General features: G+C 38.0%; 1 protein-coding gene across 2 annotated transcripts in view; it reads right to left on the reverse strand.

Annotated features, from left to right (window-relative positions):
- Positions 1-241: 241 nt before the first annotated feature.
- MYO1B (myosin IB) overlaps positions 242-11,747 on the reverse strand; it is a 194,520-nt gene continuing 183,014 nt past the window's right edge. For both annotated transcript variants that reach the window (XM_009643591.2, XM_035899045.1), the window contains 5 exons: positions 10,968-11,074; positions 7,748-7,880; positions 6,035-6,187; positions 4,767-4,894; positions 242-2,059 (listed from right to left, as the gene is read on the reverse strand). In XM_009643591.2, the coding sequence (XP_009641886.2) occupies positions 1,936-2,059; positions 4,767-4,894; positions 6,035-6,187; positions 7,748-7,880; positions 10,968-11,074 (645 nt within the window). In that variant the 3' untranslated portion in view covers positions 242-1,935. The remainder of the gene's footprint in view (positions 2,060-4,766; positions 4,895-6,034; positions 6,188-7,747; positions 7,881-10,967; positions 11,075-11,747) is intronic.

An 11,747-nucleotide genomic window follows, 5' to 3' on the forward strand; every position in this document is an offset into this window, starting at 1 on the left:
AAAATTATTTAAATCATATTAAAACATTCACCTGACTCAACTATTAAAAGAAGGGTTCAAACTAAGATCATAAGGAAGAGGCAGCTTTTTGTCAGAGTTTGGGAAATATATCTTTTGATTACTTCCACCTTTCAAGGTCACGTGCATGGACTTTTAACAGCAACATTAAAGCAACCAGTTAAAACAACAGTTTTATATCCAAATCATAGTAAAATCATTTAGTTTAATCCCAAAGCAAAGCGTGGCATAACCCAAACCAGCTGGCTTTTTTCAGGTCGAGAGCCGTTAGCACCAGAACATCTATTGCAGTAAATGGCTTTTTAACACGGAGAGCCGACATTAATGTTGAACCACCCAGAGGAGCCTTGGCAGCCATGAGCGCTACGTAACTTTACCACCGGGAGAGTAACGAGACTCTGAACTTTTCTTTATCTTTCCTTTATTTATGCTCGGACTTCCAGCACTGCACATCAGATACCCAGGGTCTTAATCTGCCCTATATCAGACTGCAAAAATACAATGCTTTCTCAACTGTCCTTGCATCAACAAATCAAACAGTCACATCCAACAAACCCTTCACTTGAGTAGTTACTTCGATCTGAAAACGCATCTCTCCTCTTAAGGATTTCAACTAATGCTTCTGGCTTACAAGAGATTAAGTGCAATCAGTTACACTGAAAGTTTATAATGCAGCTCTTGATTGTATTTTCTGTGCACGCATTTACATCAGGCACACAAGTTATATAAAATAGTTTGGAGTACAAAAATACGGTTATAACATAGGAGTACCAAACAGTACAGAATTAGAACAGTTTTATTACCGTAATACCAATTTATATACAGACCCCCAAATGAAGGATTTTTTAATTCTAAGTATTTTTCCCAAATTGACAACTGTAGTGTACACTCTAAAAAACTGCAAATGAACAACACAAATCTATTTTAACCCCTACATGGTCTATGCAGTCTGCACCAATCCTCTCTCTTGCACACAAAAATGTATTATAAATAATTTTTCACAAAATGTCATGTATGCTTTATTGCACATTGTACATGCCAATATCTAAAAGAAAGGCTCAAACCTTCTGCTTGATAACTAACTGTTTAAATACCTAGCATTTACCTGTGTTATGAATACTATCGCCCTTTTCAGGCTCTAATCTTAACCGATAATTTAGATGAAAAAAAGCAGGACAGAATATATGCCTCGAACTGTATAGCTTTTATGACAGAAATGAGCTTTTTTAATTTTACTGAATTCTACTGCATAAAGTCATTAAAAAAGTCTGACCTAATTAAAAATCCTGTTTCAAAATTTCTGCGTCTTTTACTATAAAATTATGCATATAGCTGCTTGTATAATCATATATTCCTTCTGTTTTGCAGAATTAGATGTTCCTGTGCTGTACTGAGCAAAAGATTGAATGACATAGGTCCTAGCGTTAACTGTAGGAGTTAGTGTGTTGGTCGCCGTTCTGCCGGCCTCCCCAGCGGTGGCAAGCAAGGAGCCAGAGCACCAGAACAGGTCGCTATAAAGACACTGGGCACGAGTGGCCATCGAGCATCAAGGCCATGTATAGTTCCTGTTAAGCGGATCTCTAGGCTAAGGAATACGAGTAATTTATCATTAATATGTGGGTTTAGGGTATGCTGCACTAAAATATGACCGCTAAACAAAGAGAATGGTTCATGTATGACAGATACGTGCCAGCTGGTAAAAATGCCTCACTGGGTAAAAATCTGCATTTTGAGGGTTAAAACTCTGGCATGAACAAAAAAGATTAAAAAGTCGATTGATCAAATGTTTTGCCAAGGGTTTCTAAAGCTATTAGCCATCAACAGCTCCAGAAAGGGATAAAACCAGCAAAACCAAACAACTAAAATTGCACTATTACAAAGAAACAAGTCCGTGAATGGGAGAGTCACCAGCTGCAGTTAAGGGACAGCCACTTCAAGAAGCCGATTGTTTTTTCGCTTGCAAGTTGGGATGTTGCCGTTTTTCTGGCTGCCTTGGATGAACTTCACACACACTTTGTCTTGTCTGAACTGGACCAGAAACCTAGGAGAGGGAATAAGATACATTTTAGTTAAAGGTGGGAAAAAAAACACGTGAGGAGCAGAAGTCTTTTCCTGTTGGTTCTGAGCATCACTCCAAAAGAAGTCATTTTCAGGTCTGTATTATTAATAAGAATCAGGGAATTAAAAAAAGCCATAGGTTATAGTATGGCTTGAGCCTCCTTCAGGTTGTATCTCTTAATCATTGCCTTTTGCCTGTAACTCTGGACCTTTTATAATAGTTTGTGATTCCTTTAGAAAGAAGGCAGTTTAAAACAGATTTTTTTAATGTACCAGAAATGTAGCAACGAGTATTTCCAACTGCTTCACTGTCATGCAAAGGGACTTTTCTGTTTTCATGGAAGGAAGCTAAATGCTTCTGTAGTAACATTGGGAGCGCTCTTCTTCTGGTTTACGCTTAATTTAGTATATCTGGTATTTCAGCAGATCTCCTATTTTTAATCCTTAGTTGGCCTTTACAGCCCCCTGCTTGGCTACCGGGAAAATTCACTTCCTTCCCAGCAATCTCCAAATTTAAATATTTCCTACAGTCCAGGGTAAATTAATCTGGATTTGACTCTTCACTTTTTACTGGAAGAGAAATTTCACTGAATGTGGAGAATTGCTTTAAAAACCCAACAGGCTCCTGTGGAGCCTCAACCTTCTCACTGATCTGGATAGCAAGATTAAAAGCCATAAACAGGGCAGCCGCTGCCTTTTGGCTCAGATGCAGCGGTTGCTGACCTAAAAAGTCCTTTGTAATACAGCAGATTTTCCCTTTTAGCATCCTTAAAAAGTCCTCCAGCAGAGGCCAAAAACTTCAAAGAATTTGTTCTCCAGCCGGAAACCACAAATCAAGCTGACAGCAGAGCTCAGGGGAGGAAGTGGCCTCTGCTGTGCTGTGCTGCCCTTCGGAGGCCAAAAACTTCAAAGAATTTGTTCTCCAGCCGGAAACCACAAATCAAGCTGACAGCAGAGCTCAGGGGAGGAAGTGGCCTCTGCTGTGCCGAGCTGCCCTTCGGTCCTGCTTTCCTGCTGCACAGCCCAGGCGCTCAAAGATTAACTTGTTCGGTGCTCCCGGCTATCCAAGCATCCAAAAAACGTGAGTAGGTCTTATAGCCATCACCTCTTGTCACCAACACTGCATTTTCCTAGACCCGTTGTTCCAATATTATATGTATAAACGGCATGTCGCTTACTGGACATACCCCTGGATCAACAGCATTTTTACTTAAAAAGAGCTTATAAGCTCTCTTCCCAAAAAGTAGTGTACAGTAGTCAAAGTAAGGCCACATTTTCTCCTCAATTCCTAGTTGTTCTTGTATCTAAACTCTAGCATGGAGAAGAGAGAGTACTGCTTCGCCATCAGCAGAGATGGAACTGCTAAAAAAAGAAGTAAACGACTTAAAATTATTTAGTCTGGATAAACTCAATAGCTATACACACTTGAATGTTTTTAATCTGCAAGACAAGAAACCAAACCACATACCAAAACGCAAGAGTCCCAGAAAGAAGACTGTTTTCCAGACCTAAGGCAGGCACGCAGTCCAGACTAGTGCAATGCATGCTTAAACTAGTAGTAAGTAGTTTATTCCTTTGTAGCCATCGTTAAACTAGAATCTTACTGGGGACAGCCACACTCTTTTACAGGCTAAATATGCACACCCTTGAGCAAATTGAATCACATCTGGTAACAGAACAAAGGAAAATGGCGATGTCATTTTCAAGGAAACAACAAAATTAGCCTTTAAATAAACCCTGAAATCTGAACAGATACAAACAGTACTCGCCATGACTCTAGAATACAGGCAGTGCTGTGCAGCCAGATAAAAGGTTCAATTTTTGCCTACAGAAATTTTATTTCACTGTTGTTACAGGGTTCCAAATTTTCTTCTATTTTCAAAATGAGTATAACTACCACCTCAACACTACAGAAATCAGGGGGCACTTCACACAACACTTAGTCCACCGTTGGGTGGACTAAGTGAGGGACTTTCACTCAGCTGGCTTTAGGAGTTCACAAGCACACCAACGTTTTTATTCCATGGCTATAAACACTGCAAGTACAGTCCTTACTTCAAGCCAAAATAGGAAACTGAACTGAGCAGAAAGAGATACTAATTTGATATGCAAGCTTTTTATCAAAAAAAAGCTTTTTAACAACCAAAGAACCTAAAACAATAATAGGTGGTTCAAACACCATCCACAGGAATTTTAATAATGTATTTTTCACCTTCATAAAAAAAAAAAAAAAAGGTAGAGCTTTATGGACCTACGTTACTAGCACCATCATTACATGTGTTTGGGGAGGAGCTTTTAATTTCGTTTGGTTGTTTTCACTGGAACTTGGCACCTGGTGTCTACTCTAATTGATAAACAACTCATAGGAGTATATGAACTCTTCAGTCACATACAAAATGATTCTCTCAAATGTAGCATCTCGTAATTATTTCTACAGCAGCAATTCTGCTCCATAGCCCTATTTGAAACTACCTTAAAAAAAGCACATTTTCTCTGATGACTTTCAAGGAAACAAGAGCCAAAATGAATACTAGAAATGAGTACACATTGAAAATTGCATCCTTATTTACAAGTATTCTGTCAAGAGAAAAGAAGCACTAGTTACACAACAGTTTTGTTTTTCTGATGTTAGATACTTTTTAGCATGTTGCATTGAAGGAAATGCACTTCTAAGCAAACAAGAAACATACTCATCAGATATCTCAATGTTGAGCTTCTGTTTGGTTTGGCTGAGCGTAGTGCGGTAAAGTTTAGTGGCCATTTCAATAAGGTGATCGCTGCTGAGGAGGAAATCTCCTTTACCAGCTGCTCCTGAACCCTGAAACAGAAAGGAAAGTAGTTAGGACTACCAAAACCTAGAATTTGAAAAATATAAATGCTAGCCAAGCAGGAGGTTTTACAAGAAGTCTTCTCTTCCCAGTGCAATGAAACAAGTCTTTTGCCTTGTAAATTAAATAGGGATGCAGTGTACAGGATCAAAATGAAATTCACTCTCAAATAAACAACAAACCCGGGGAGAAAGTTAAAAACCCCTCCTGACCCTAAAGGAGGGTCACCTTCATTTGCCCTATGAAACCATAGTGTTTCTGTATCACTCTTCTGGCTACACCGCAGCAAGCTCATAGTATTTTCAGAAAGGAACAGAAACGAATTGCCAACACCAGTATTAGGATGAAGGTGGTCAGTATGAAAAGACACTATATATGACTTTCTTCAAATCCATTTATGCTAGAATACAAAAGCCAGCTTAATGATTTTAGCAGAACAATGCTGACAGTGCAGTGAAGCAAATATAGCACTGAACTAAGTTCTTTAGAACTGTGCCATAACGCGTATTTCTTGGCATCCCATAAAGAAGAGAGAAATATTCTGCCAGTGTGTCAGGAAGAATTGTATGAGCAGCTAAAAAGGAAAACACTGCCACAAGGTATCCGAACCAGATTAAAGGCCCGTATTACAAATGGAAAACTCCAACCCTGAAGAGGCTACAGTGAAATATGGATTCTGATTTGCATAAGTAAAGGATCGTTCATAATCATAGAATCATTTGGTTGGAAAAGACCTTTAAGATCATTGAGTCTGACTGCACCTGTCCACTGCTAAACCATGTCTCTAAGCACCTTGTCTACCCATCCTTCAAATACCTCTGGGGATGGTGAGTCCACCACTTCCCTGGGTAGCCCGTTCTAGCACCTGATAAGCCTTTCAGTGAAGAAATTTTTCCTAATATCCAATCTAAACCTCCCCTGGGGCAACTTGCGGCCATTTCTGTAATAACTGTTCTCATTTGGCTTCAGTAGTTTTTAATCAAAGTTTTTGCAGGTATGGCAAAGTTCAATAAACCTCTAAACCTACAGGCTAACCACTACGATTTAATGTTACAAGATAATTAATAGACAATTTTTATATCACTGCATATAAAGGAGTCACATTATTGTATTATAAAGTTGTAACCAACCTCCTTGAGGTGCACTGCGAAGAAGCCATCGTTTTGGGAGCTCATGGACACTTTGGTAACATCTCCCAGTGGAACCTCTGACTTGATATTCCCAGATTTTTGATCCGCAAGAAGAACATTATTTTTGGTTAATAAGAAAATCCTGGATGTAGCCTGTGAAAATATAAAAATGTGAACTATTATCTACACAAAGAGAGAACTGGTCTTCATTGAGCGCCTACTAAAACTAGAAGCAGTTCACAGAGTTAATGAGCTTGTCCCACATTAGTAAACATGAACATCTGATGTTCAGTGAAAGCTGCAGATCAGTTAAAATCAGGTCAAATTTATTTGTGTGTCTACTTACAGATAGAGAAGCTTAGTTCATTTTGGCACCTATGCTTAGCTATAAACAGTTCCTTTAATTACTAGCTCACAGTTATAGAAACTCAGAAACTATGCAAATCAGGTTAACCTCATTTCTCATGCTCTGTCAATCCCCAGGAAAACCACCGTACCTTTTCAGTGATAGCTAATTCAGGACTCAGCCTCGCTATTTACTGTTATTCACCAAAACTGTGTTGCAGAACAACACAAATCACGTAGGTATTTTCAATGTTATGTTCTCCTCCCTTTATCTATTGGAATTATTCTTTAAGAGTATAAACTTTCATATTTTCAAATGAAAAATATTTTTAGAGCATGAATGTGTGTTCTTAAATTCATCTTAGAAAATAATAAGGAAGAGTAATGAGAACTTAATCTACATATAGCTTTTTCTCCTGTAAAATTTTAAATAATAAAATCTTATCTATTATAATTAAGAAGTAGCTGTCTTAAGCACATAGAATCACAGCTCATTATTATTATTATTATTTTTTTTTAATCTTGAGAGCTGAAGACTATGCAAGTACAGGAAAGATTTTGTCTTCATTTAATTAGTTTCTTCTAAACCGGAAAATTAACTTGGCATCAACCACAGGCAACCTAATTTCACTCCTACAAATGCATAAACGACATCTATATCTGAGAAGCTGAGATCTACTACTTCTAATATTTAGACAGATATGGTGAAAACAATTACATGTACTAAGGGAGGATAATACTTCCTGTTTTAATAAGTATAATTTAAATGCAAAACAAGTTCTGTGTTGGCAGAATAAAAAAGGACCCAGCGTATTTAACAGCTTTATTCAAATGACACAAGAAAGTTGCCTCTTCATTCCAAAAAAAAAAAATATTTATATCAATCAGAAGACACGCAAAGCAAGCAGAGTATGCCACCCAACTTTAAAACATAATATATATGATAATCAGAAGCTTGAACGGCAGTGTGAACCTGGAAAGGTTAAGTTTTCTAAATACTTGAACAAGAACAATATTCTCTAAATATTTATTTTCTTCAGTTGGTAAACAGAAGATCCAAGTTTGGTCCAGAGACTACATATAGTTGTGAATCAATACAGCCTGTTACTAGTTGATGAGGTGCCATTTTTGTTTGGAAAAGTCACTGAAAACTACAAACCCAACCAAAATTTTTGTAATCTTTATGTAAATTTAAAATGGGTGCTTAAAATCACCAGTTTACATAAATCCAACATTTCCAGTCTTGCCCTTCAAAACCAGCATTTTTTTAAATCCTCAGACTATTACATGACAGAAGCGAAGTCTCCCTCAGCTTATTTGTAACAAAAATTATCTACCCTTCTGGATAAAGCAATATCATTTTATTACCTTCCCATTAGCTCTATTGATCTTATTCACAACTTCTGCAATAATGATCTTTTCATCCACAGCATCTTTAAGTTTTTTGTACTTGGGGTTCTTGCTGATTTCCAAGTAAGCCCCTTGGAACGGCTGCCCAACACTGCCCAGCAAAAAGACAAGAGAAACATGAGTTAAATACGAATTGCAGGGAAGAAGTAAACCACCTGAAACCATATCACTTTCTGCTTCAGGCTTCGCGGAGCCAGGAGATGCACCAAATACCATTTTCAATGGCTCTTCACTGCCAGAAGCTTCCTTAAGCTTTGATACACTTTCTGCCAGGGAAAGTAATTTGCTGCCTCATTTTTAGCAAAAGAATACTCTGATCGACCCAGAAACCTCTACTCACAGTTTTTACCTGTTTTAAACAACAGCAATGCAAAATAATTTGCAAGCGTGTAACACAATAATTAAGACCAATACATAATTGAACGCGCACAGGGCTCTTAACGTGGTATCTGTATATACAGCGCAGTTGTCCTCAATTATGCTGAGAAGCTGAAAACTGCAGCCCCCCGAGCTCTGCCCTGAGCCTCTTCGGGTCGGTACCACCGTTCACTCAGGGTGGTGGTGTTGGCATCAATCTGTGCCGTGCAGGCATACTGCATCAGCTGAAAATAACTTGGTAATTGCTACAGACTTGTGTGGATATATCTCCCAGCACATTATCCCAGGGGAAAAAATAGAGGAGGAGGAGGAAGAGTAAGAAATGGTGCGTGTATTAGGCACAGAATCTTGTGTACATTAACAGCACAGTGATGGTGAATAAAGAAATTTATCACCAAAGACAGTAATAGGATTTTTTTTTCCTTGCTCTGGAAACATTTTCCAATTAAATGGGCCAAATTGCTACGGGTATCAGACACAAGTACATCCTTGCACATGCCATCAATTTTGATTTAAAATCACCCGGTAACAGTCTCTGTGAAAACAGAGGAAATAAAACTTCAGTAAGACCGGCACCTCTGCTCTTCCACAGTATTTCAGAGTAACAGACAAAAACTTGCCTTCAAGATCTGCTGTTGTTCGTTAAATGTGTACCACCTCTTTGTCAAGACTTGTTGCACTTGCAAATCACCCCATCTTGAAACACCGCAGGGTTATACATTAACAGCTTCACTATCAGTTAAGAATTAGTGAATACAGCTGCTGCTCGCTTTGTTTGGAAGTCCCTTTAACTAATCACTTTGATTAAATTACAATCAAAGCACTAAATGCAAAGCTTTGCCAAGACTAGAGCCCAAGAGGAACCAATATATTATGTGGAATAGCAATACTTTTGTAATTGCATCTCTGGCACACAGGGAGACAGGAGAAAAAAGGAAGGGTACTGGGTATTTTAGTACTCACAAGAAGTCCCTCTCTGTTCTTAAATAATTATATTACACAGAAAATTAGCCACATCCAATGAATCATTATCATACTAACTCATCAGAAACTTTATATAGTAATTTCCTCCACCCTCAGGCCAATAAAAAGAAAAAAAAAAAAACAAAACCAACAGGAGCTAATCAGCTCTGAATACAAGACAAAAAGAGATGGAAATGTTTTTACATGACGGCAGAGTGGGGAAAACATTCTAATTTTCTACCGCGTTGGAGCTTTGGGGTTTTTTGGTTTTATTAATTAGCATTATGAAACCATAGTCACCAAAATTGTAGATTCCCTGCGGACTTTGTCCCTAACCAAACAATAATGACTTACAAGCTAAAACTGAAATAAATCGAAATTTACCCTCTATCACATATATAATTTAAGAATGTCTTGGATAAAAGTAAATCCTATACATATTTCGCTCTATAATATTTCATTGTTCAGTCTCGGTGTAAAAAGTGCCAAGCCAGGGTTATAAATAAAATTCTTTCCTTCCCAAGGAGCTCTACACGGATCAGATGTATACTGACTCAAAGCAAAAAAAACCTGCTTGCTCCTAGAAAAGTCCAAAGGCAGCATCTTTCTATTTTCCCAGCAGTGCAAAAAGACGTCCCAAAGCAAATAAGGAACAAACCACAAGTTAACATATACAGCCATTAAATAAGTGATCTACTGAAGGCAACAAAGAGAAACATATACTGAGCCCATTACAGGAAAAAAGGAAATGTCTCAATAAAAAATGAAACAAAACATACCCCATAAACCACACAACCACACAAACATCCAAGCAGAGCTTGTCCATGCATGGAACTGCCCTAATCAACTCTTGCAGATTGCTGTTCCTCCCTCTACTGAACCCTGCTTCTCACTTTACAGTGCCTTGCTCCTGCTCAGCTGAAACCATGGCTTCTAAAAGAAAACTCTCCTGAAATTGATGATACCTTTTTTTTTTTTTCTCAAGAAAAACATAATTTCTAAGCTCATATTCACTTAAAGTTCAATTCAACTTCTTTCAAGGATGTCAGATCTCTATTTTGTCAGTTTTATTGCATGGGGGGGAAAAAGCGCATTCCTTAAGTAGAATTAGATATTACTGCACTTTCTTGAGTAATGGTAGCTCTGCAGATAGCAATGACAAGAATTTATGAGTTTTGGGAGCCCATGAGTTTTTAAGAACTCTGAGGAACCAAAAAACTTATCTGCAGAGATTTCACATTTTCAGAAGTTTTCCAATTAAAAAAAAAATATTCCAAAATGGAAATTTACTTCTAAACACTTTTTTTTTTTAAAGTATCCTTTCAAAAAGATATATGTATCTAACTCTTAAATTACCTAGTCTTCACGTTAGAGCATTACGCTGAGTGTACTAAGTTTGAACATAGCAGAGCTGCCTGGCACTCCCCACCTGGGAGTGACATTGTCACTTACAGCCTTTTGGTTCACTCCGCCATTTATGGGTTGCAGGAACAAGCATGATGGAAACTAGGGGAAAGGGTGAGAGTTACTCCCTTCTACAAGTTCTCCAAACTTTTAGGATGTGAACAGCTCACCAGGGGTTAGAACAACAAAACATCATGGCTTCTGGACAGAAGCACTCGGTATCACAGAATTAGTGGGCTGCAACAACATCTAAGTTAGAAGCAAACTGAGGTCAATTTCCAGGACTGTGAAGTAAAACGATGGAGGGACATTGTCAAACAAGGAAAATGCACTTTCCTGCTTAAGATAAAAAGCAAAATCTTGCTTAGTTTCCTAAATCTACATAAGGATATTGAATTTATTCTACACTAAAAGCAGTGGAATAAGTCATTACCTGGCTGGATATAAAGCCTTCTTGTCCTTGAAAAGTTCACTTGCTTCCAGTTTTTCTTCATATATAAGCTTCTGCTGATCTGTGAACTGGTCTCTGTACTTTTTACACTACAAAACATAATATATTAAACAAACCAAAAAATTATCATTCCCAATCTGATTTGAAGCAGCAGCACCACAGACTAGTGTTTGCTTATTGCTCAAGATGCACATTCTTTGTATACTTCTGAAGTGACTCAGCTCCATCCTACATGCCACTGCAGCACAGTAACAAACAGCAGAGGTGTTTTTCTCCCGAGCCATTCCAGATACTTCTGAATTACACCAAAACCAATCTCTTAAGCATATCATTTAAGCATGCTGCATTTGAACACAAGCTTAATCTGTCAGATAAAAAGACTGTGCTAAAAAGGTTCACAGACACTTAGATAGTTCCACAATTGCAGAAGTTTACATAAAGAGACAGAAAAAAACAAAACATAGCTGAGAGGATGAATTTTGCAGAAAGGAAAACTGTTCCTTGACAATTCACAGAAACCATAGCCCACAAGATCAGTAAAACGTCTCATCAGCACTTACACAGATTCTTGCTGTTCTCTCCATCCAAAGATCCAAAACAAATTTCAGCTAACCACAGTTCATAAGTAAAAAATTCCAGACGATACTTCCAATGCTGGTCTAAGAGCCAGTCCCAGTCCTGGCCATGGACACAAGTATTCTAAGCTGCCAATTAACAGGCAACAGGCATACTGCTTTACTATTAAGTGAAAAGCTGAGGGAA

The sequence above is a fragment of the Egretta garzetta genome, unplaced genomic scaffold (genome assembly GCF_000687185.1).
Source record: "Egretta garzetta isolate BGI_Z169 unplaced genomic scaffold, ASM68718v1 scaffold297, whole genome shotgun sequence".
NCBI lineage: Eukaryota > Metazoa > Chordata > Aves > Pelecaniformes > Ardeidae > Egretta > Egretta garzetta.